This window comes from Balaenoptera ricei, chromosome 2 (assembly GCF_028023285.1).
Source record: "Balaenoptera ricei isolate mBalRic1 chromosome 2, mBalRic1.hap2, whole genome shotgun sequence".
Taxonomy (NCBI): Eukaryota; Metazoa; Chordata; class Mammalia; order Artiodactyla; family Balaenopteridae; genus Balaenoptera; species Balaenoptera ricei.
The window spans coordinates 183,474,415-183,501,331 of record NC_082640.1 but is presented as its reverse complement, the minus strand read 5'-3'; the positions used below and the strand labels follow the sequence as shown (position 1 = coordinate 183,501,331).

Below are 26,917 nucleotides of genomic sequence, written 5' to 3'. Positions count from 1 at the left end.
ATTAAACTGTTAATGTGTTAAAGACTATTACATCCCCAAAGACATTACCATAGAATTTTCCCCGAATTTCAACAAGGCAAGATGCTGGACTGTATTGGAAACCTCTGTGAATTGACTAATTATAGTTAGTAAGGCCATCATCTTCCCATGAAATAGCCTTTTCTGTTTTCCAACAGAGCTTTCGACAATTCTAAAAACTGTTCGTTTGAAGACTCCCTGAGAAGGAGATCACATTATAGGGCAGACAGTGAGAGGCAGGAAGCAAAGAGGCGAGGCATCAGGAAGCCAGAGAGAGGAACCCCCCATGGAGAGGGGAACAGAGCTTCCCCGGAGCGCGGCATTTCAGGGCCGGGGTCCCACGTGAGAAAACAGGAGAGGGGACGGGATTCACGTGAGCTGCGGCGTTGAGACCACTCCCCCGCCCGCTCTGCCCTCGTGGCTGATGCCGGCAGGGGGGAGACTTCCACTCAGTACAGCCTGCGGTGACCCCTAGGGCTGTCCCAGGTGTGTGTCCCCGTCACACATCCTGCCTTTTACGCACGTGGCTGAGACTACGGCACCATTGCTCAAAGTCGTCACTATTAATAGATGCAGGGAAGTGGGAAAGTGAATGCAGGGCCGTCATTGTGTGCATAATGTACAAAATCACGGGCAGTGAAGAAGCAGGATGTGAGGAATTCAGTAGTGACCTTCATGCCAACCTAAAAGTACATGCACGGAGTTTAAGTGTCGGGGCCCAGCGCGGGGAGAAGGTCACCATCACAGAGACAATGGAAGGTAGACGGCGGGGGCCGGGAACAGCTCAGGGTCACTGCGGCCCCGGAGAAGTCGGGAGGAAAATGCGATGGCGGCTCTGTGTCTGTCACGCAGACAGACCAGGCAGCGTGGAGGTAAAGGCTCGCTCTCCCACCTCGCAGGCAGACGCAGCCGGCACAAGGCTTGGTCTCTAGCACCCCCATCCGCGGGACGAGGTAATGCTTACAGCTCTCCTTCCTGTGGGAGGGAGGTGCTCGCAGCAGCCTCGGGGCAGGCGCAGGGGCAGGGCCACGGCTGGAGCCACAGCCTGGAGGCTCGGGGCCTTTCGGGGCAAGTCACCCAGGTTGTGGGAAAGAGCCTGGCCCCAAACATGGCTCCAACTCTAGCTCTGCAGGCCTGAGGTCCTCTGCCTCCCCAACTCGCTGGGTGATGGGAGACTGAGGAACTCGAAGCCCCCAGCATGTGCTAAGTGTCCTGCTAAAGCGCTCCTCCCTCAGCTGGTGTCGGCACAGGCCCGGCACAGGAGATGCCCACAGGTAATAGGTCGCACCCCTGCTCAAGATAGGTGGTTTCCTGCAAAGTTGAACATACAATGACCATACAACCCAGGAGTTCCACTCCTAGATATTTACTTGAGACACGAAAACAAATGTCCACACACAAACGTTCATAAAATTCCTAACTCTAATAGCCCCAGATTGGAAACAAACCAAATGCCCATCAGCAGAAGAACAGATAAACAAATTGTGGCATTTTCATGCCATGGGGTACTACTCAGCAATAAAAAGGAATGCACTACTGGTGCACACAGCAATGTGGATGAGCCTCCAAAACATTACATCGAGTGAGAGAAGCCAGACACAGAGATTACATGCTGCATAATTCCATTTACGTGAAATTCTAGAACAGGCAAAACTAATCTATAGTAACAAAGCAGATCAATGGTTGCCTGGGGCTGGGGTTAGTAGGAAGAGGGTAACTGATAAAGGACACTGGGAACTTTCTGGGTCGTGGAAATGTTCTGTATCTTGATGGTGCGGAAGGGGTGGATGATTGCACAAGTGTACAGATCTGTCAAAACTCATCCAACAGCACACTTAAAATGGGTGCCCTTCATTACATGTAAATTGCACCTTAATAAAGATAATCCACTTTTTAAAAAATGTAAAACCTCTCTACTTCATTATGAATAAAATCCCACCTACTGTACCGCACAGGGAACTCTGCTCAATATTATGTAACAACCTAAATGGGAAAAGAATCGAAAAAGAATAGATACATGTATATGTATAACTGAATCACTTTGCTGTACACCTAAAACTATCACAACACTGTTACTCAACTATACTCCAATAGAAAATAAAAAGTTAAAGGAAAAAAAAAAAAGGAATAAATAAATAAAACAGTGCCTAGCAAAAAAATAAAAATAAAAAATAAAATCCTAAGGCCCAATCATGTCCTTCAAGGCCTCTCACAATCTGGTTCCTGCCTAAATCACCAACCTCAACTCACACCACTCTCTCCTTTGCTAATATCCCAAATCTAAGGCAAACTGTAGGGAACTCCCTCATTTTCCCAATGAGAAGATTAAAAACAAAACAAAAAGGACAGAGGCCATCTTGAACATATATACTTGTAGAGGAACTGAGGAAATAATCAAATATCTATATTTATATTTAATTTATTAACTTACACACATGCATATTTAGAATCACCTATTATGACAAATGCAGAAATACTGTATTCTTCCACTGCCATCCCTAGGCATCCTCAAGAACAGTGTATTCACGACTCCAAGGGGACATTTCTACACGTGTCCAAAAGGGAACCCAATGGTTACTAAGCACCTAGTATAGGGCACTGCCTTGAGCATTTGCAATGAACATTTCATTTAAACCTTCACAAAACCACAAGACGTAAATATCACTGCAGTTCCCAAACTTTGCACCAAGGCACCCCAAGGCACACCAGCAAATTCACCAGGGTGAGTGTCAAGAGATATTTTAACTTTTTAAAGGAAACACAGTACTATCTGTTGACACCATGCAGACTGCTAGCTGAGGTAGTTAACCATTTCAACGTTAGATCATTCTGCATTTCTATATTCCATGGTCATATCTATGCAAAGCTGGGTTTTCATCAGAGGTTCTGGGATAAAAAGCAAGTATCACATGAAAATCAAAGTGGAACAGGACATGAGGGTGGCAGTGCCCAGCCCGCCCCTGACATTGGAGAACTTGTGCGTGTCCAACAGGTGCCGAGCTGTTAGGACACAAATACTTAAGCTGTTTGGCCCGAACTCCTTAGTAAACAGGACCACTGAGGGGCTTCCTTTGGCCTGGAGAAAGGTGGGAGACGTTACTGTGACACTAAGAGTGTTGTAAACTGAGACCCTCTGCACCATTTTCTCTATTTTACAGATGGGGAAACTGAGGCACCAAGCGATTGCTCACCCAAAACCACAGAGCTAAGAAGTTGGGGTCCAAGCCCAGCACAAAGCAACATGGCCTTCACAGATGCATTTACTGCTAACTGGTTTATCAAAGACTGTGTGTATGAGTGAGTGTGTGTGTGTGTGTGTGTGTGTGTGTGTGTGTGAGAGAGAGATGGGCTGGAACAAATTAAGTGATAGACAAAATATCAAAAGATCTGCTTAAACTCTGTGGTCCAAAATTAAGACAGTGTCCTGTAATTTGAGAAACTTCAACAGACTCAACTATACAGGAAATACCTCCTCTGAGGACAACCTGAGGACGAGCCTGGCCTTGCATCTGTCTCCCTTCTTGCCACACCAACCCCCAGCCCCAGCCTCCGTGCCCCACTGCCTGCTCTGCCCCCTCCATTCTCGTTCCTGAGTCCTTCCCTCACACTTCCAAGCTCAGCCTGCACGTTGTCTTTCCATGGGTTCTCCCCTACCCACTGGCCATTTTTCTCTATTTCCCAGTGAACAGCACTTTGCTACTTATAATTACCTTGTTAATGAATTAATTTATTAGACTGCGAGCTAGGTACAGCGGCCCCACATGGTGTCTGGCACCCCGCAGGCCCTCAATGAGTCTGGCTGCCATTACCAATGGCTGTCTTCCCCTGGGCCTGCAGGGTCAAGAGCCACACCTGAGCAGCATAGTGGAGGCCGTGTGCTCTGGCCTCCATCCTCCCCTGGGAGGCCCTCGAGCAGCTCCAGATGCCAAGAAGCAGCTCCCTGAGGCCAGGGATTGGCCTCACATGGTTGATGGAGGGGCTCTTTTTCCTGACCTCAGTGGCTGTCATCCTCAAAATCTCTTTTAAAACAGCTTTAACTACCTCCCTCTGGAAACTCAGAAGGGCCCTGGCCCCGAGCGTTCTTATTTTAAAACACTTGTTTTCTAAAATGGTAAACTTTTTCAGCTACTGCAAACAATTAAAATCGAAAGTGATCCATGGGGAGATGGAAGGGGGGTGGGTAATTATTATCAACAAAACCAATGAGAGGGAACAAATGTATTGGGCCAAGGATCTAATAAAACAAGTAGGAGAATTCTGGCGCGGCTCTGCGGGAAGCAAATTACTCTTCTGCGTCTTCACAGACAATACACGGGAGAGGCAACTTATTAACTTGTGCCATGTTGGCCTCAGCATTAACCTGTATCCCTAAAGTACTTAACTCTTACCCAGGAAACTGCTTACTTAACTTGCTTTAGGACACGCAAGGCCAATGTAGGCTTGCAATTCACAGCTTCAAATTCAATTTAAAGGGATCCCTGTTCCAATTTCCTGTAGAAAGTTACTCCGTGTTCTAATACATCAGTGTCAGGAAACACGGGCTTTACTTAATTTCTTCTCATTATTCATACAACCAGGGATCACCCAGAGCAATTTCTCCTCCTTTGTGTGCCTAACAGCAATGATGGAGCTTTTACTTTTCATCTTTTCAAGTGCCAGCTGCTCTGAGGTCTCCCCTTCCCTCCAAAGCACGCCCTTTAGGGACCCTTGCTCAGCCTACTGGAGAGCTCTGCGTGGTGACATAGCTTGGGACAACGACATTCAAGTCTGCCAATATCTCTGATGCATATTCTAAAAGGCAATGCAGAGTCAGAAAGCATGGAGACCAGCCCCAAGCCACCATGTCACCTTAGGCCAGACACATCTCCCCACGGCCTCAGATTCCTCACTTGTGAAATGACAGGCTGGGCCCGGATCACTGAGTTCCCATCCTGATAAGCCACGGAGCCATTTGTTCCAAGGCAGCCATGTGAGGAAGCCCACATGAGACAGATAATGCAGAACTATGCGGGGCGTGGGGGGGGAGGGTGCTCGAGCCCCCCAGCTCACCCTCCCTGGAGGCAGCCCCCGAAAATTTCCATGAAGCCCTCAGAGCCCCCAAAGCACAGGTTGCAAACCAACAATCTGAGTTATCTCGACAGGACCCTCCAATAAAATAAGTCTAGTGCTCTGAGTTTCCTTTGCACAAGCAAAACGCTCTTAATAGGACTGGAATGGAAAAATAATTTATGCATTTTATTTCCTATTTAATGCATTTATGTATTTTCTACGATAAGCATACATTATTTTAATAATCGGAAGAAAACAAACATTATTAAAAAGAAAATAACTCACATAGCTTTAAAAAAAACAAAACAAAACACCCGAGGCACAGAAGAGACCAGCCGGGAAGGTTTTTGTACTCTTCCAGCGTCATCTGCCAGCGTTAACAGCTAATTGCTTTCGTCCCTTCAGAGCAGCAAAATACCACGGTGTCTGGAAAGGTCTGATGAGTCACCCAGCGCCCTGCAGCTCTCTGCTGCGTCACCGAGTCCTGTGCAGGCCTGCGTAAACACTCATAACCCCAGCTGCCTTCGGCTTTAGAGACTGGGGGCGAGGGCACCGGAAGGAAAAGAACCGGCACTAAGAGGGTAGGGGCTCTGTGGAAGCTTCCAGAGAGATCTTGGCCTTCCCACACCTCGGGTTTCTTCACCCCTAACATCCCCCACACAGGGCCAGGCAATACTGGAGCTCAATATACGTACAAGTGGGTTTTCAGTAAGCGCAGGCATTTTTAAGCCCCTAAATTTTGATTACATTTATACCTAAATCTCGGGAGTCTACAATAAAGGAGGAGAGCCCTACAATAAAGGAGTGGGCAAAGCTATCTGAAGTCAGGCTTGCTACACCCGTTCCCTATCTGCTCTTAGGGGCTACATTATCACAGGACCCTCAGAAGAGGTCTCCCCAGGGGGGTTTCCCTCCAACTGCATACACACCCGTACACGAACTCTCCACGGCTCCCACTTCTTATACGAAACACTCGAGATCCAGCCACATGCCCCACAAAGCCCCGACCCCCCACTACAGGCCACTACCATGTCCACGGCTCCCCACCCCAGACCCCTCCTCACCATCTGATGTGCAGGCATCTGTGCTCTGCGCCCAAGGGCCTTCAGCCTGCAGTCTCTCTCCCACCTCAACCACCTCCCGACCCCCAGGCCCAGCTCACCTGTCCCCTCCCGCCCCCATCAGGACGGGCTCTCTTCCTCGTTGCTCCCCGACACACGGTTTACGCCAGCCAAGGGTCCTTCCTACAGCCCACATTATTATAATTGTCTGGACATTCACCAGACACCATGAGTGCTCAGGGGAGGGCCTGGCACATCTCTGTCCCCACTCCAATCTCTGGCACCCAGACTCAACCTAGCAATACTGGGCATCGGGGCCTGTTTGGTCACCAAAGTGTGAAACTGTGGTCCCCACTCTTAATAACGTTTATGCTTCAGGGGACAGCTGCCTCCAAAGACTCCAGAAAGGACATAGCCAGAGCTCCCAGAGCACAGGTGGCCTGGAAGGTTTCTCTGATTTGCATGTAATAAGCAGCCATCAGTAGCAGCTGCCCTGGGAATGCACCAGCTTCCAACAGGGCACCCTGAAGGAGGAATCGAGGGAGCCCACGACAGCCAGCCAGGAGGCCAGCCTCGCTGATCGAAGCCAAGCTGACTCTCCAATCTCCATCTCACCTGAGCTGGGAAGGTGAAGAGCGCTTGGAATTAAAAGCTTTTCCTCACTGCCTCCTGGACTATGAGAGGTACGTGGGCCTGAGAGTAAACAGGGGGCTTATTCATGTCAAAGGAGAACAAGCACCCCCCAAAATGGGAGCACATCAATAAGAATCTGAAAGCAACTTTGCAGGAACATAGGACGCAATGCAAATTAAATGTCTGAGCACTGCATATATATCAGTATATATAGACCTAACCTCTGAGAAACTCTTTGGTTACTATTACGACGTTAACTGCAGGCTCTGCCCGCCATCGATCTTCTTCCCCTGCAAGGACTTCAGCAAACTTTGTCTTCTGCGCTTAACTCACTCCACTCCCAAACTGCAGCCACCATCATGCTGAATCCACACAACGCACGCCTTGGGGCTTCCCTAACAAGTTGGGCTCATCACAAGTCCCCACCTTTGGTCCTGCTCGGTGGCCCTCTGCCCAGGCAGCAATTCTGAGTCACAATGAGGAAAAAAGAAGGGAATGGAGAAAGGAGGGGACCCATCTACAGATCTAATGCCGAGTCTTTAAATCATGTTTCACATCTGCCCAACTGCCCTGAGCCTGCCCCTTCTTTCTCTATCCCCACGGTGTGCCATTCATTCACTCACGACATCAATGCCTAGCCAGCGCCCACTCTGTGCAAAGCAGAGAGCACGGGAAGTGCAAACGCGGCCCCAACCTTAAAGAACCCAGTCCAAAAGGACAGGAAGATGATCAGGGGACCCAGGGCTGCGCACACACGACAGGCACAAATTCTGGAGGTGCGTGGGGTGGGGTGGGGACTAATGAAGCTGGGTGGCATGGATTCCTGCTCTGCCACTGGTAGCAGCCTGACCTTGGGCAAGCCGCCCAGGAGGAACCTGGTACCTGCTGCCACACATGCATTTCCCACTCAACTCCCAGCGCCTCACACTAAATACAGACACCACCAGCTTAAGTCTCAATTTCTTCAAATGCAAAATGAAGACAGAACACCTAAAAGTGGCTCCTGAGAAAGCGGGGCCGATCCACATGAAGATCCACGCGCACGGTGAACAGTCAACAGCTGCTGCTTTCACTGCTCTTATTACGTCACTGAATTGTCCCACACCCCCTCCTGGGTGTATGACGACCAGGACACACACTTGCCCTGTGCTCCTCCAGCGAGCCCACTCCATCAGTACTCAGCAGCCCAACCGGCCTCCAAAGCCAGTCACTCCAGGTCTCAGTGCTGGCACACACCTATCGATGTGAGAACGAGGACTTCAGACTTCCCTTCTCCGTCCTTTGCTTTGAACTTGGGCCCCACACGTCTTGATTGAGCTGGAGCCTCAAAGCCTTGGGAGAAGCCAAACATGTGACTTACTCAGCATGCGAGGGTGGAAAGAACACAGGCTTTGGAAGTAAACAGTCGTGGACCCCAGTCCCAACTCCTCCACCTGCTAGCAGCAAGCTCCTAGGCCCTCTGAGCCCTGGGGCCCTTGACTGTAGGATGGGCAGACCATCAACATCTCAGAGGTTTGGGGAGGATTGATCCTGTGTGTGATGCCAAGCACTGAGCTGGGAACATGGTGGGATCTCAGCCAATGGGACTTATCATCCCACCAAAATTCAATCTCACCTGGAGTTCTGGCGATACCAGATGCAGCCCATGGTAAAGTCTGCACCAGCATGGGCCCCTTCTCCTCAAGACACTTCATCAGGCAAAGGCAGAAACCAGGCCAACGGGAATTAACTTAATGCTCCGTCTGGCAGTGCTTCCCTAGGTCCATCATCCATTCTATTCCCTGGGAGCTGCCAGCCAAGCAAACTGGAATATTGATCGCCGCGATCATCTCGATGGAAGTCTGAGGGCCAAGCACTTTATGTGCGTTTCAATTAGAAGAGTAGGCTGGCCATTCTAATTCCACTTCATTCCAGCCAGCTTCACCCTGGGCAACAAATGGGCTCCGAAAAAGTTGAGTTAATCAGCAATCTATTAATGGAATCACACCTCCACAATGATTTTACATTATCATTTCAAAATGATGCATATTCATTCTCCATCTTGAATTTTAAGCACAGGGAAGGAACCAGGAGTTACCATGGCTGTGCGAAGCTCCGGGCACCACTCAGGGCTGCCATCTTGCTGACTGTGCAAAGCAGCCCTGCAGGTGGAGTGGTACTAGCCTCACTTCACAAGACACGGGAGAGAGAGGCCAAGGGCCTTCCCTAGGCCCCAGGTGGACCCGCCGCTCAAGGACAAGTCCGCAAGCTTCTTCCAGGAGTCCCACTGACCCCAATAATTCCGAAGGCTTCTGCCTCCAGCTCACTCTCTCAATATTTGGCCATAAGTGCTTTGGTTGGAAAGGCAGCTAGGTCCTTCTAATTCGACTGAGCCCAAGTCAGTTTGCGGTTGGGCTGGCTACTCCCCAAGATTCAGAGATGAGTGAGGAGTGGCTCTTCCAGACCCAGGACAGGGGACCTGGGGGCATGAGGGCAGAGAGGAGGAGATCCAGTTTTCTCTGTACATCCTTTGTCTCCTTTGATTTCTTTTAATAGCCTATTTTTTTTCAAGTTATTTAAACTAAAAAAATTAAAAACAGTTCACTCATTTCTTTTGAATTTTATACCAAATTCATGTATTTCTACTCTTAAAAATAAGTTTTCTAATGACATACATAAAAATGGTTTCTTCCTCCTGAGGAAGCTTACAGTCAAATAGGGGAGATGAGATTCGATCTACAGGAAAAATTTCATTCACCCCAACAGCCATTTATTGGGCTCTTGTGTTATGGAGGCCCTGAGCTCGGCCAGACAGGTCACAAATGCAGTGAAACTCAGCTGTCAGTTCCTCCGAGAGGGAAGGACCTGCACAGTGCTGCTGCCTCGGTTTCATCCCCGTGGCATTTTATTTCACGGTGGTCACAAGGTGTTAGTAACTTCCCTGCTCGCTTAATGACTTCCTCTGGAGGTTGCGTGCAGAGAAAACTGATTCAGCGTCGGGAAAGCTCATTTCGGCGACTCTGCAGGAAGAGCTGGGGTGACACCTGTAATCCTCTCATTACCTCATTTAGCTAAAGTTAGTTTGCAGATCACAAAACCACTTAAAAGGGCCCTGGAGATCCGTCGAACCTTCCTGTTCTCCCAATAAGAAACCAAAGCCAGAGCTGGCCTGAGTTCTCAGGGTCTCAGCTGGTAAACGCAGACCCACACGTGGACTCCCGGCCCTGACAGCCGGCTCACCGCTCTCCCCACCCCCATGGCTCACCTGTCTTGTCCCCGTCCACAGTAATAACTGCACAAAGAAATGAGTCACTTGCTCACCCAGATCATGCCTGTAAAATCAGAAGGTTGTTTTTTTAGGAAAAAGTAATAACAGAGGCAGGGGGGGGTGTCTTAAATAAAGCCTGTCCTTCCTGACATGATGGATGGAAAGCTTTTGGGCGTGAGATGGAATGGTGTGTGATTATACCAAGCTAATAATGGCTGTCACATGTCAGGAGAGCAGATGTCACTACCTTTTGACAGAGGGCACTTGGGAAGAAGAAGTTACAAAGAGAAAGCTTTCCCTTTACTTTCTGAGGGGTAGAATAATAATTCACCTGAATTGTCAAGACTTGTTCAGGGTGGCATATGTGTAATAAAGGAAGGTTCCAGAGCTCCCGTGCCATCACAGGCATTCATGGCAGCAGCAGTAATCACTGGGTTTTAAAAGCCCCACACGATTGAGCACGAGTCCTTTCCAGCACTTACTACTCCTTCCCCAGCACCTACTAATGCCAGTCAGACCCCAGAAAGGTACACCAAGGAGAGTGAGCTAGAGCCCCTCCCAGGAGTCATGCTAAAATGACACCCCGAGGGAATTCCCTGGCAGTCCACGGTCCAGCAGTTAGGCCTTGGCACTTTCACTGCCGTAGACTCGAATTTGATCCCTGGTTGGGGAACTAAGATCTCACAAGCTGCACGGTGCAGCCAAAAGTAAATAAATAAGATGACACCCCAAAATCCAGGGAGAAAATGGCAAGCGCCAGCACACAGAGGATGAGCTGAACTAAGAGGGCAGAGCGCAGCTGGGGAAGGAGGAGAGAGGCCGGGGTGTGAGTTACGGGCAATTCACCATCCGCAGTTTCTTGTCCTCGCCAGGACTTTTCAATTCCTCCATATGAACATGTTTTTCTTTTAGAATCAGAAACAAAGTGAAAAGCCAAAGAAATAAAAAAACTGTAAACAAAAAAAAATTTTTTTAACGCACCACAAGAGCCTACTGGTCCAAAGCTACGAGGAGAAAGAAATGATCAATTCCAGCAGGGGGTGAGGAAGGCCATCCAGCAGAGAGGGAACTCGTGGCAGTCCAGGAAGGCAAGGACCTGCCTCGTGAAGAACTGGGGATGCAGGGACGTGGGCCCTGGGGTCACTTCTGCCAGGGCAGAGAAGCGTAAGACGCTGCGGGGGGGAGAGGTGTCTTGCCTCCGTAACACCTAGGACCCGTGGGCAGGACTGGTCTGAGACCCCCTGAAGCAACCAGAGAAAGCCATAAGCAAGGAAATGCTTAACTAGGCCGTGCAAGGGGGGGATCCACGCGGGCCCGAGGCCACCGAGGAGGCCGTGCAGATGCTCAGAGGAGACGGGACTGTGGGAGGGAGGGAGGGAGGGAGGGGGGCCCCGCCAGGGGCCCCGCCCCCACCCCCGCCCCGGGAACGGGAGCAGCCGCCGATGCGCCCCAGAGGCCCAGAGGAAATATTATTGCAAGACAAAAACTGAATTATGAAATCCGCAAGCAATAATTAGTTTAAATTACTACTTCTACTTGAATAATTAAACACGCTTATTTTCACTCACTGATGTTTTATTCATTACCATACATCTTTCCTGAAAGTTGTTTTTAACGTGAATATTCTTTTATTTGCAAAGATCCCACAGAGATTTACTATGCTAATTTCAATCCTTTCTTCTAAAGTAAAAACAACAATAACAAAAACACTCCAGATTATCATCCATTAGTGACTGCTGTGTGGGGTCCATTATCAACTTAAGTCATAGCAACTGGCTGGAAATACTGTGGGTTGTGATAAAGTTATTCACACACCAAAGCTTCCTTCCTTTAAAATTCACCGCTGAAAGGACGATATTTAAATAAGCCCGAAATGACTATGGAAATAAAAAGACCCGAGTGCAGGAAGACCACTTAGGCACCGACGAGAAGAGCCTTTTGCTTTTTATCACGCCCTCTATTAATGAAAATGTTTTTGCATTTCCACAAATAATGTTTGGATTTTATAAGTCTTATTTTTACACCCTGGAGCTAAGATACCCATAAGCACAGTAATAAAGGCTTAAGGTTTTTATTAAGTAAAGTTACCTTTGGGAATAAGTACTAACTTAAATATAATCCATGAACTAACTCTTCCCTGCTGGGCTATTAGCTGGTATTGGCTGAATGGCAAAACTCCAAATCTGAGCTAATGCCAACAAGCTGGGCCTAAGTCAGGCCCTGAACAAACAGAAAGGAGCAACGTTGCCACCACTATAAACCAGCTCCACGAAGGCCCAGAAGCCAGTAGCCCTCTGAGGGGACCACAAAGCCTACTTAATGTGCAGGCATGCGGGCTGTTCCGCAGAACTGACAACAGCTGGACTCAATGGATTACTATGACAAACATCAAGGAATGCAACTCTGCAGTAAAGTGTGTGTGTGTGTGTGTGTGTGTGTGCACGCGCGCACATGCTCTTGCGTGCACATGCACGCACACACACGTACCCCAGCTCTGTTACTCAAGTACGGGCTTCTCCAGAGGAGCAGCACCTGTCTTGGAACTGGCAAGTCCTCACTGAACATTTGTTGAGTGAAACTAAGTATCTGAAGATTTTTTTAAGGCCCCAACTATATTTCTCTTTCCCCCAACCTCCTTTAAAAGCAATCAGTCACCCATCCCAAGAATGCGACCAAGGTGCAGCACCCACCTCCCAAGTGGAACGTAAGTTACTCTCTGAACCTGGCAGCCCCACTGCCTTTCCCCTGGTGTTTTCCCTCCGTTAATATAAGTAAACTCCAATGAGTATTTTTCACACGGGTTGCAACCAGTCTTCTGGAGCCACGGGAAAGTGGATTACTCAAAAATTTGAAGTTGCCAAATCAAAAATGACCATCTACTGAACAGATTTATGAGCCGTGGCACCAGTTTGGCCTTTGGAAAATGAAGGGACTCTGAAGGCCACAGGCCGGGGCTCAGCTGATTCCAGAACGCAACATCATCTGCGTCATCATCGTTAGAAGCATCCGGAAAGCAGAGCAGAGCTTCTGCTGGGCTTCTGTTTCTGTGGCAACAGCTTCACTGGCCTGTCACAGAAAGGAATGGAAGGAGGAAACTGGAGGGGGAGAGGGAGAAGAGGCAAGGGGGGGTGGAAAGGAGGAAGAGCTAAGAAGAGGGCAAACGGGGACAGGACGTGGTGGAAGGCGGGGGAAAGTACAGAAAAAGACAGCGAAGGAAAGGATGCGGGAACGTGGGGAGGGGCGTGAGAGAAGGAAGGGCAGGGAGGGGAGGAAACATCAGAAGCTGGGGCTTCAGTCAGGCCAAATCACCTACAGATGTGCTTCTATCTGTCCGCAAAGAATGTTCTAGTTTCAGTCATTAAATGTAACGCATTTCAACTCTCAGTTAGTGCCTCAAGACACGCTCAATTATCTGATAAACCCCAGGAAAGCTGTGTAAAAACGTCAATGCAGTGAGAGGTCTAACTCCAAACCCTCACTAATGTCAACATCCGCCCAAAGGTCTGCCTGGGTTAAATCCAGAAGGAAAAAAGAAAAGGCCCCGGAGACCTGTTATCACTAACCTACAACCATTAGGACAGGGGCCCACTGGTGCCTGATAAGCGAGCGTGCTCGCTGAGCCGCATTAACGGGCAAACCTGCTGGTCCTGCTCGTGATTCCACAAGGAAACAGGTCTTGAAAACCAAGAAGTGTCCAGCTTGAGCTTGGCTGTAGGGCTCTGACAGGGGACACCAGCCAGGGACTGGGGGACAGGGAGTAGGGGGCCTCAGTGCAAGGAGCTCAGAATAAGTGGCCAGGACAAGATTCAGTCCACTACCTGTCCCCCCAGCCCCCCCTCAATAGCGGATAATTAACAAATAAAAATAACAAGCGCTCTAAATGCAACATGGGATCCTGGCTTGGATCCTGAAAGAGAAAAGGACATTAGGGGAAAAACTGGTGAAATCCCAACAAAGTCTATAGTTTAGTTAACGGAATTATACGGATGTTAACATCTTGGTTTTGACAAACGCCCCACGGTAAGCTGGGGACGGGTATACAGGAACTCTCTGGATTACAACTCTTCTATAAATCTAAGATTATTTTTAAAGTTTCCAAAGAAAAACGAGGTCTGTTTAAAAACAAGACTCCTGTTTTTCTCACACTGATTTATTTTTTTCATATAAAACCAATGCCCTTGATAGGGTTTAACTATCATAAAGCTCTACTGGAAGGCTGGCTGAAATACTACAGCGAAAGCTGTACTCCTGCAGCAAAAGTGAATTATTGAACTCGGAACGTGCTAGCAGTGTCCCTGCGCTTTGGACCTGGGATATAAGGAGTGACGTGTCTCCGTGCATCAAGGAGCAAGGGTTCCGTCTGACAGAAATAGAACAGCTTTGAAGAGCCTGCCTTTACAACCTCTTCACACTCCACACTCCGGATTCCCTGCCTCCTGAGCCTTCTCCAGAGAACCTCGCTCCCCTCGCTTTATGGGTCCAACCCACCAGCCCTGCCTAATCTGCACGCTCCTCCACACCTTCCAGCCTTCGCACAGTCTATTCCTTCTGCCCGAATGCTCTTCCATCCCTTTGCTGCTGAACAACGTCTACCCATCCTCTAAGACCCCCTGTGACTCTTGCTGAAACTGTGCCCCCAGGGCTATCCTTTGTGCCCCATGCCATCTTATCCTCCACCCACCAGAGCAGTTATGATGCACTAGAAGTATACGTCCACCTGTTTCTTTCTCCCGAAGAGGCCAGGAGTCTATCAAGGAAGGGCGAGATGCTCTATTCATCTCTGCATCCCACTCCCATCCCCAGCACCCAAGTGTTGGAACAGATACTCAATGAATGAAAGCCTAGGAGTCAAGAACATGGGCAATTCTTTTAAAAGAGAAAATACCAGTATACAACCTTCCATCTTCTGTTAAAGGGTCAAAAAGGTTCTATTTGTAAGAAGTGAAGGAAGCAAGCCCTTTTAAGAGAAACAGATTTTTGTTACAGAATGATGGGTCCATTTCCACAGACAACACGAGTCCCGCACAAGTATCCTCTTCTGACCGGAGAGCTGAAAAGCTTTTCAAAGGTTTTGGTTTCCTTGACAACAGCATTGCTGGAGACAAGCAGGGAAATTATTAAAAAGTATGTTCTCTTTGCTTCGAACTCCTTAAGTGTTTATAGGCAATAATGAGCAGGCCAGGCTCAGTGTGCACGGCGTCAGTACGGACGGGCCGAGGACACGCAGGGGCACCCCGTCCTGCCACCCCCTCCAGCGGGGCCCCCTCTGAACCCGGGGGCCTGGGTGAGGACCTGCCCAGGACCACATTCATCAAGGGAATCACAGCCCACACAGGTCTGATGCGCAACAACTGCGCTTGCCAAGTGCCAGGTCTCGGGCCGCGTTTAATCCTCACAACGGTCCGCTGAGTCGGGTACGTATTCTTAGCGCCATTTGGCAGGAGAGAAACTGAGGTGCAGAAAAGTGAGGAGCAGCCCAGGCCACTCGGCCCAGGCCACTCGGCCCAGGGGCCCCGGGGAGAGCGCACGAGCTCCTCAGGCTGACTCTACACAACCGCCCCCAGCCCCCGCTCTGACCCTCAGATCTCATCGCAGGGCAGCCAAGGCCCTGGAATAAAATGCCTGTGCCCAAGCCCCGCCGTCCTGCCAGCCCACGTCCCCACGCGGGACCGCTTGCTGTGGCTACGCCCAGGCAGCAAGCCTGGGCATCCCTGCGCCCCGGCCCCGGGGCCGCGAGGACACGCACAGCCATGCCAGCCCGCCCTACGGCGGCGCTCAGCCCTGAACTTGATTTACGTGCCTCCTTCTCCATTCGGGGTGGCTTTTCGTGGTGTGTTTTGTTTTAACAGCTTTACTGTATTCGTGTCTTTTATAGTAAGCCTCCTCAAATCTTTTCTCGATTTATGATTTATAAACAAATAATAAATAAACAAACATACAAGCTGCAAGCGTCGGCCCAAGCCCATTACCTGAGAGTGTACAGGCAAACATTTCAACAGATGGGGATCATTGCTTTGATTTAGTGTCCAGCTATGATCTTCGAAGCCCTTTCCAAAGCCCAGCCACCTCTGCAGGGATGCTTCCTGCACGGATTGGAGGTGGGGGACGGCGTCAAGGCGTGTGGACAAGACCAGCCCCAAGAGCCTCCGTGCCCCTGAGGTCCAAGGAGCCCCACAAAAGTGCGGCAGACCGAGTAGGTGTTATTCATTCATTCCCAAATGTTTTTTCAGCACCTACTATGTGCTCAGCTCACCTCCCAGAAGGGAAGATACAACAAGGGAAGAAAATAAACTCCCTGCCATCATGGAATTGCTATTAGAGTTCTTCTCATTTCACAGATGAACTAGTTAAGACTCACGAAGATTAAGGGCCTCGCCAACACACACATGACTACTTTCTGGAGTTCCCAAGCAGGAAGGGGACAGGGAACAACCCCAAAATGCAAAAGCAGAAAGAGGGGAGATCAAATACCAGCTCTGTGTGCTTAGGAGCTACACATCCTTCAGTGCCCCTCTCTGCTCCTCAGTTTTCTCATCTGTAAACTGGACATAAGGATGCTGCTAATGATGGTGCCAGCTTACATTAGGGAGCGCCTGCTGTATGCTCGCCAAAGAGTTTTCCATGAGCTTTCTTGTTTAATCGTCAGATGACTGAGATGGATGCTATGATTACCCCTGCTTTATTGATGGAGAAGCTGAGGTCCCAAGAGTTATGTAACTTAACCAAAGCTGCACAGTTAGAAAGCGCGGGGGCCAGGGTTGAGCACACACCCTCACCCACCACGGTGAGACTCGAGCTCGGCTGACTGCCCTGTGCCTCAGCTGGGGGTAAATGAGATGCAAAAGCCCAGTGCGGAGGCTGACCCAACACAGCAAGGAGCAGCTGGCCTCATGCCATTGACTGTCCAGGCCTAGAGCCCACAAGAACCCCCACCTGGCTCCCCTCGGTGGGCCCCAGCACTGCCTTCGCCCGCCCTCCCTGGTCCCCCTAGAGCGTGGCAGTCAGCACAGCGCAGGGCCATTCCCGTCACCCAGCCAGCTGCCCACCGCCTCATCCTCTAAGACCCGGCTCAACCTTCCCCTTCCCTGAAGCCTGGCTGGTCCTCTGCCCCTGTCCCCAACAGAGCCACCCCACTCCCCTTGTCTTCCCATCCCCAACACAGGTGGCCCCTGGAGGGCCTGTCACACTGTCAGTCTGTTTGGATGCCTGTCCCCCATTAGCTTTCTTGCCAGCAAGGGTGTCCGATCCCCTCTGAGCCTGTCCAGAGCCAGCATTTAATCAATGGCTGGACCAGTGGATGCTCTATCAAAGGAAGCGCTTGGGGAAGCAGGTCTCCTGATACAGACTCTGAGGGGCAACTCATGCACTCTGGCACCTGGTGCCCCTCTGGGGCCCTCGCCGCTCACACCACAGACAGAGCCTAAAACAAGGCCCGAGCAACTCACTGGCCGTACAACAGCGAGTCCGGAAGGCCCGGCTCACACGTCCCACGTCTACACCCCAATGACCAGCGGCCGACGTCATGCCGCTGAGCCGGAAAATAGGCAGGCGCATCCCAAGCAGCCCAGGTGCCTGGAGAGGCTGCTGGCGTCAATGGGCGCCCGCCAGATTATTCGTTCAACAAATCAAGGCAACTGGAGGCAAACCGGACTGCAAGCCTCCTGTGCTTAGGAACGCGGCTTAGCAGGCAATTACAGAATAAACCCTGGCTTGAAGTTCTCGATAATACCTTCCATTTGTAAGAGTTTAGAGTTTACAAAGTGGTTTCACACATCTAACCTCATCTGATCCTTACAGCCCTGTGAGGTAATCATTTCACAGATGAGAACACGGAAGCCCAGACAAATCAGGGGAGGACTCGCTACCTCATTCTGAACACGTGCGGGCCAGGGCTGCCTCGTGTCAAGACCATGCTTGGGGCTGGCCGTGGGCAACAGAGCCACTGTTCCAGAAGGGGCCTTGGAGCCTCGACACACACCTGCACCCACCTCCCTGCCCACTGGCAACGTGGGCTCCAGCCTGCCCTGAACCCTTCCATCCTCAGCCCTTTTCAGAGGAATCCGCTCCCCATGGTGACCAGTTCTGAGTGCTGGAAGGTTCTCCCTCACCTGTGCTGACTCTGTCCCCTGCAATTTCCACCTTTAGTCCTGCTCCTGCCCTAGGAGCAAATCAGAGTACGCCTCGTTCCTCTTCCCCACCAAGGCCCTGCCAGCACCTGGGGACAGCCACATGCTCCCCGCCTGTCCCCTCCACCTGGCTAAGAGCATCACGACGAGACTCCCAGGAGCCAGGACATTTCAGAACACACTTGAACGAGAGCAAAAGAACATGAAAAGAAACCAGGATGAAAACAAACAACTTTTCTAACCAAAGGTTACAATGAAAATGAGTTTTAATTTGTGTTTTTGTACCTTTCAAAATAACACTTCAGCTAGTTCAGGAAGAGACCACTTCTGTTTATAAAAGCTCTTGAGTTTTCCCTCCAGTTGCCAGGGCTTGTGTAAACACACTGTGAGCAGGGAGAGAGAAATTGCTACTTGTGAAACTTTTAATGCTAGCATGTATGTGAATTAGAATCCTAAACTCAGCAGGTTAAAAATGTTCTGAAAGCAATTTTGGTGTTAGTCTAAATAATTATAGATCACATTCACTTAGATAAGAGCCTTTGCCCCCTTGGGGCTCCAAGGGAAAATTCTAGGCATGATAGTTAAGCAAAATAGTTGGTTATTACACAGGATTTGTGGTGGCAGTGCAAATTGGTATAATCCTTTTGGAAAGCAATCTGACAGGAGATGTATCTGGACCCATGAAAATGTGCAACCCTTTGACCCAGCAGTCCACTTCTGGGAATCAATCTGAAAGAAATAATCCAACAGAAAAGGTTTCATGCATGAAGATAACCACTTCAGCATTATCTATAATAGCAAAAATTAGCAACCACCTAAGTGTCCAAGGACAGCTAAGTAAATTACAGTTAATCAACTCGATAGAGCATCATGGAACCAGTGGAAATTGACGGTCCTCCAAAGACGCAGAGGCAGCCGGTAGCGCTGCGGCAAGAGAGGCTGGGAGAGAATGTTAAGTGGGAAAAGCAGGCTGCGAAACTGTGCGCGCACCCTGTGAGAAACACAAGCCCATATGGACCAGAAATTGATGGGAGGGTGTTAAAAGGATAATCATAATTTTAGTGTATGTTGGAATTGGGAGATCTTCCCCCATCATTGTGTAATGCTGTTAAATCATCTTCGTAAAGGGCAAAATGGAGGGCAGGGAGGAGACGCGGGGGACCGAGGGAGGCTTGGACCCTGTAGCATCGTGTTTCGGTCACACAGTTTGGAAATCCAGCCAAACAGGAGGCGGCAGTGGCAGAGCTGGGGCTGACCTGCACACGCACCGGAGCGGGGATGTGACGCCGTTGTGAACAACACATACATGCCCCAAAATGGAATTACAGATGAGGATAAGACCGCAGTTCTCAAACCCTTTGGTCCCTCTGACACTCTCTGAAGTCAGGCAGGACTCCAGAGAGCTGCTGTTTGTGTGAGTTTTAATCCCTCCACATTTAGCATATTAAAAATTAAAACCGAGGACATTTTAAAATATTTACTAATTTATGTAAAAGTAACAATAATAAACTCATTCCACGTTAACATACATAACGTATTTCTTATTGAAAAATAACTGTTTTCCAAGGCAAAAAAAAAGAGTGAGAAAGCACTGTTTACATTTTTGCCATCTCTTTAATGGCTGGCTTAATACAAGACAGCTGTGTTCTCATAGCTGCTTCTGTATTTAATCAATGGCAACAGCACACATCCCGTAGCCTCTGGAAAACTCCACGTACACTCATGAGAGAATGAGAGTGAAAAGGCAAGGAACTTCTAGGTGTTATTATGAAAATAATTTTCACCCCATAGATCCCATGAGAGGGTCTCGAGGACCCCTAGGGGTTTGCAGACACACTGAAAACCACTGCAATAAATTACAGCATTAAAAACTGCTGCTGTAGTGGGGAGGGGGCGATATAAATTTATATGTATAGTTGGAACTCAACAAAGTGGAATTTTTTTGAAGAGTGGATGGAAATATACTAAAAAGTCTGCAGTCATTGCCTCTGGGTGGAAAGACGCTGGGCAATTTCTTTCTTTATGCCTTGCTGTTTTTTCCATAGTGTATGTGTATTTCTTTTATGGTCAAAAACAACATTTCTTTTTGAAGGAATGGCTTGGGTAGCCGTGGTGTATCCGTGCCCGATGGAAGCAGCCGATGGGAAGAAGGTCGTTTTAAATCATTAGTAGCCAGCATCCGTGTGGGGAGCACCACCAAGCGTGGCCGCTCCCGGTACACCCATCGATCGCTGGCACCCGGAGCACATCCATCACGGCACTCACGGCCTGTCCAGACCCACAGAAAGCCGGCGAGAGATGATGAGAATTGAAACTGGCTCCAGCTAATCACTTCTAGATGAAGGTCAAATATAGGTGACTATTTATCAGCACCCGGGATGGGGGAGGACATGCTCTAAAGCCAGGGGACAATTACAAAGGGGAAGGTCCACAGACTTGACCACAAAAAATGTTAGGTTTTCTCTGCAAAAAGTAAAATAAAATAATGAAATACCAAACTCAAACACCACATGGCAGGGGGTGGGGAGGGGCGATTATTTTGACAGGTCAATAGCGTCAGTATGTAAATTGCTCTGGTAAGAGAAACACCAAGACTACAGGAGATTAATGGGCAAGAACCACCACCACAAACACTCCTTCAGCCTTAACGAGGTGCCAGGCTCGGTTCTAAAAGAGCCGCACATAAATGAACTCATTTGGTTCTCAAACAAGATACCATTAGATTAGCAAACGTTTAAAAAAGTAATAATTCGGGGCTTCCCTGGTGGCGCAGTGGTTGAGAATCTGCCTGCCAATGCAGGGGACACGGGTTCGAGCCCTGGTCTGGGAAGATCCCACATGCAGCGGAGCAACTAGGCCCGTGAGCCACAACTACTGAGCCTGCGCGTCTGGAGCCTGTGCTCTGCAACAAGAGAGGCCGCGATAGTGAGAGGCCCGTGCACCGCGATGAAGAGTGGCCCCCAATTGCTGCAACAAGAGAAAGCCCTCGCACAGAAACGAAGACCCAACACAGCCATAAATAAATAAATAAATAAATAAATAAAGTAATAAAGTAATAATTCTAGCGCTGTCGAGGATGAGGAGACACGATCACAGTCGTAAATGATGCTGTGTGCCATAAACAGAATTGGGAGATTGGGAATGACATATATACGCTACCATGTGTAAAACAGATAGCTAGTGGGAACCTGCTGTATAGCGCAGGGAGCTCAGCTTGGTGCTCTGTGGGGACCTAGATGGGTGGGATTGGGGAGGAGGGGTTGGAGGGAGGTCCAAGAGGGAGGGGATATATGTATACATATAGCTGATTCACTTCACTGTACAGCAGAAACACAATATTGTAAAGCAACTATACCCCAATTAAAAGGAAAAAAAGAAAGAATGAAGTAGACCTGGGCACTGAGAGGGAAAGATGTGCACCACACGTGAGTGAAAAAACCAGCTGGACGACAGCACGGAGAGTGAAGTTTGCATACTAAACAAAGACCCCAGCCCTCTTTCCCACTCAGATGCCAGAATGCAGGCAGCAGGACTGAGTGCACCCCAGGGAGTGGAAGGTTCCTCTCTGGGAAACTAACTAGGCTGAGAGAAAATAATCAGAGATGTTCACATTTGGGGGTCCAGCTTACCTCCTCACTCTGTAACAACGTCACTGTGGACAAGCCACACACACACACACACACACGCACGCACACACACACAGAGCCTATGGTCACATCAGCTTTTTCGCGTCTCCCTCCTCAATCAGAATGAGCAGCAGAAAATCTCTAACGTGGAACACAGACACCAAAACAAAAAGACAAAAGGAGCTGAAAAGAGACAGAAACATTTCAGAAAACATGGGAAAACTTTCAAAGAACTCAGAGAGCTAAGAAAAGACCTTGTAAATATGCAATAAAAATAATACACTATAAATATCTTTTAAAAGGAACATTCAGAAAATAAGAAACAGCTCTTGGAATGTAAAAATATGATAGAACTGAATACTTTTCTGAATATATGTTATACTTCAGTAGAAAAGTTTAAGCATAGGACATCAGAAATAACAAAATCCCAGGAAAAAAGGATTGAAAGATAAAGGAGGAAATTCCCCAGAAAAATAAAACAGAAAGGCAAAGCAACAGAAAACTAGATAAGAAAAATTAGAAGCTCAATCCAGGGACACGCAGATCATCTAACTAATCAGTCCCAGAGTCAACGCCCTTGACCGGCAATAGACGGGGGGTGTTGCCCATCTCCCTGTGGCCCCCGTTCCCTGGGAGGGGCCGAGGTCCCCACACCTCACTCCTCGTGAGGAAAGACAGCCCTGGACCGGCTCCAAGACCCCTGGCAAAGCAGAGCTACAGCCGCCCCGGTGCTAGGTTTCCAAAGCCCTCCTGCCCCTCCTCCGTTTCATTCTGGGTCACAGTATCTTGTGAGGGGGGCTGAAGCATGCTCTCTTTTTTCTTGTCGAGTAAAGAAACTTCAGGAAGCTTGCCAAAGGGAAGCTACGTGAAGGCAGGCTTCCAGAGATGCTGGGCTGACACCGCGGCCTCACTCAACTGCTCTGGTCCCTGCATCCTCCTCCACACCCCCAGTTCGTGGGGTCTTTGCTAGAGCCGTGTCCATCTGGGAGAGACGCCAGACTACAAACAGCAGAAGCCGGGAGAAAAGGCTAAGAAGTTGGAGAGATTTACCCACTCCTTCTTTTAAGGGATAAAAATACTCGCAGTTGGGAGAGGAAATGACCACCGTGAAATTTTTTAATGCTGGTTACAAAAATAAAGTACGTAGGGTATGATTAAAATCAGTTGATGCACATGGGAAAAAAGAATGGAAGGAAACGCTCCTTGCAAAATGTTCATAGTCCGTATGTTTGAGTGGAGGGTCTATGGTTACATCTTTAATTTTCTGCCTTTTTTTTAAAAAAAAGAAGGACAAAGCCATCACTGGGCACTAGAGAGGGGCCTTTAAGAGTCTTCTGTGTCCAAGTTTTAAAAGCAGCAAGAAGTAATTTACTAGACTGTCTCAACTCCTAAGTGTGCCAATTTTGCAATCTGCATTTTTCAATTACATTAAAAGCATTTTCCCAAATTGCTCTATTCTTCCCTTAATGACACAGGATGAGACTGGATGAGGCCGGTTCCTGGAGAACAGAGTCTGCACCTTCACACTGCACTGTTTTCTCCCTATCAGCATCTGGCACTGGGGACACTGAACTGTTTAAGTTAAACCGAATGAAGTTTTCAAAAGACAGAAAGAAAACACAGCTTGGGTTCTGCCACACTTTCCTCTCTTATCCCTCTTTCAACCAAGGGTTTTTCCTGTAAGCCACAAGCTTACAAGGCCCTTCTGGCAAGCAAGGGAGAAGTGGGAAATGTCTCATTTGTTGGCCTCAGAAACGTCGCAGCTTTCATATGGGGGAGAGGAGTGTCAAAACTTCACTTCCCACCAGGAGAAGGTTCCAACCCAGGATCTCACAGCTCCTCCCGGAGGCTTGACAGCCCTGCTGTCGACCAGCCTAAAGCCCTCACTCCCCGGTCTGTTACCATTCAGATGATCGTGAACTTTCCCTGGAAGGAAAACCCTCAAAGGATGGGAACGGAGAGGAGCAAACATAGGGTGCAGAGAGGGAAGCAGCCGAACACTTCCTACACCTGACCTCCCTGCGTGCCCTTGGGCAAGTGTCTTCCCCTCTCTGGGCTTCTGTCAAATGCAGATGGAACCAGATGATCTCTGCGTGCACACACATGCGCGCACACATGCGCGCACACACACGCGCGCGCGCACGCGCCCACACACCACCCATTCTCTCCTCGCCTTCACCTAATTACCCTCGATGCACTGTTAATCATTCACTCCCCAAATACCAAACGCCCACCACCACAGCCCAACCCTCCTCCCCAGCTGTGCGGCTCTCATTTCCAATAGATTTGCCTCGTGCTTGGAATAAATTGCCAATCATCTGCATAATGCTCCACGACTCCTCACTCTACACATCACATCATTTCTCAATCTCATTTTGTAAAATCCATCAAGAATAATTCTTTCAAAACTGAAATAAACCCTCACTCTGGCACTTGAATCCATAAATTCCTTGTCTTTGAATCTGAGACATATTACTTTCTACAAAGCGCATCTAAGATACCCTAACATAATCTGATACGCTAACACTGATAAATCAACGGGATCCTGTAATACATAAAAATGCAAATCCAAACCACCACGGAAATCACCTCATCTCCTGATGCCCCTTACAAGAACCACAAGGCTTTGAAGCTGGGCAGTGCTTGGGCACCACCCAGGTGAGGGGATATGCTTTTCCATCCTTTATTCTCAGAGGCAGAGGAGTAGAATGGGTCTTCTAGCTTTTGTTGCCCAGGCTCTGGAGCCTGACAGCCAGTTGCCTCTACCGTTTACCAGCTGTGTCACCGTGGACAAATCCCTTAACCCTCTGTGCCTCGATTTCCTCATCTGTAAAATGGGAATAATAACAGCACTTGCCTTGTACGCCTGTTATGAAGATGAGATGGGGTGTTTTAGGGGTGTGCCTAGCAGGTGGTGGGCGCTCCGGGATGGTTGGCTCTCCCCATCCTCTCATCTGTATCACAGGCAGAGGTCACAGTCTCCAGGACAACGTACATAAGAAGGGGACCCGAGGCCCACCTGGCGGCACACCTGCCCTACAGGGCACTGACTCTCCTGGGTCTCTTCAGGTGTGAAATCACTGCCCCCAGCACTGTCAGAGGCCCAGACACAAAAACACTCTGAAAACTGGCAAACGTTGCCGGGGCCATTCTCTTCCATCACACTTGAACACGATCAGTTTGGAGACATGGACCCAGTCCTCCCATATAAACTTCCAAGCGCACAGTGCATGAAAACGGAGCGGGTAAATGGCTTGGTACAGACAATCTAAAAAACTTTCTAAATTTTAAAAGTATCCATCTCAGGAACAGCAACATTGAAACTCTTGAAAAATATATAGCTATAGACATATTATGAAAAGATTCACAAGAACAAGACTTACATGAAGTCGGAGGATTCTGGGTGACTTGTCTTTCATCCAGTTGTTTTTAATTAATAGATCCAGATGCAGGGGAGTCGGGAACCTGTTTCTTCAGCCCCTCCCACTGCTAGGCACTGGGCTGCATCTTCTCATTTCTTTTCCACAGCAACAACCCTAACAGGTAGCCATTATCCCCATTTTACTAGTAAGAAAAATGTGGGATCAGAGAGGCTAGGTGATTTTCCCAAAGTCACACAGCTACCAAGCAGCAGATATGAAATGGCAACCCAGGAGTCTCATATAACAATGGCACTGACGGAGGTTGGCCAATCTAATCAGGTTCTACTCACCACACACAAAGGCTTTAGCTAAAGCTTGGGTTCAAATCAAAGCGCTCCTTAACTGCATTAAAGCAGCAAAAAGACATTTATGTACAGCCATGTTCACTGCAGTACTGACTATTTGAAAAACAAAAGCAGGAAACAATAGGACACAACATGGAAATGACCAAGCAAAGTTTGGAATCTGAGAGAGTGAGAAAAATATGTTTGGGGAAAGTTTTTAATGAGGTAGAAAAATGCCCCTTACAAACAGTACAAAAGATGGGGGTGGGGAAGCACACAATCAAAACCGCACACGCTCTGCAGCGCTAGACCGATTCTGTAAACCTAAACGTAGAGGGATGCGCTGGTCCTGACCAGGGGAGGTCCCTGTGTTAATGAGCTGCTGGCTCGGGGTGAGGATTGTCAGTGATTTCTGTTTTCTCCTTCATTCTTCGAGTTTTCTGCATCTTCAAAGTCGGTCCCTGGCAGCAAGAAACATGCCGTATGCCTCTGGGAGGCTTCTCGGTGCCTGGCAGAGGGCTCTGCACACGGGGCTGACAATCAGGGCTGCCCGTGTTTGGCCAAAGCAGGATACGTTTCGTTTGTGCTTTTTCCTTCAAAAAGGGCCTCAAAGTCTGAATTCTACCTTTACGTGGAATGGGTATTCAAGCATGTTGAGCCAAGTGAAGACACGGGGAAATGAAAAGAGTGTACAGGAGGGTATTCGTGCTGGGATTACAACTACGGGAACAGATGCACGGTACTGACAGGGCCAGCGAGGGACGGGCAGGAAAGAAAACAGAGCATCGATGCGGAATTATGAGTCACTGTTTTGTTTTACTTAATTTCTCTAGCTGTAAATTTCTCAAAACTAATATAACCATAATTTACTGCTCACAGAACATTTAGAACATATTAAAATAAGTATCTTTCTGCTGTAATGTGCCCAATTGAAATTTATGAATTCCAAAGCTGCATTTTAAGGAAATGAAGGAACTGGCACTCCACGTTCTTTAGATTAATCAGCTGGATTGTGTTGTTTTTCTCCTGATCAGAAAAGAAATCGTATTTCAGTAAATGTTACCTTGAATTAAGGATTCTTCCACGTTCTAGAAGCTTGGGTGAGCAGCTTACACTGTCTTACTGTGCCCCCTAGTGGCAAAGAGCATTTATGCACTTCAAAGACAATCCTTTCCCAAAGGCTGGAAGTAAAATCCAAAATAATTTTTTAATCTTTATTGATCACTTAACATGTACAAAACGTTGTGCCAGGTGCTATGGGGAATATAAAAGTGGATTTGGTACAGTTCCCATGCTCAAGAAGTTTAAAATCTACAAGCAGACACGGTTCCATGGCAATGCAGGTACAAAGAGATACCACCCCGTGGTTAAGGAAGGGTGAAAATTCCCAGGGAGAGCAAGAGAGGGAGCACGCAGTAAGTGCCTACTATGTGCCAGGAGCCACACCAGGT

At 48.6% G+C, this 26,917-nt stretch overlaps 1 protein-coding gene across 3 annotated transcripts in view; it reads right to left on the bottom strand.

Moving 5' to 3' along the window:
• Positions 1-26,917, bottom strand: part of WDR25 (WD repeat domain 25) — a 143,993-nt gene that overhangs the window by 108,108 nt on the left and 8,968 nt on the right. The window contains exon 1 of one of the 3 annotated variants that reach the window (XM_059914999.1): positions 25,144-25,459. The exons of the other annotated variants lie outside the window; for them this stretch is intronic. Within the exon in view, the coding sequence (XP_059770982.1) occupies positions 25,144-25,179 (36 nt within the window). The 5' untranslated portion in view covers positions 25,180-25,459. Of the gene's footprint in view, positions 1-25,143; positions 25,460-26,917 lie in introns of those variants that run through there. 3 annotated transcript variants of the gene reach the window in all.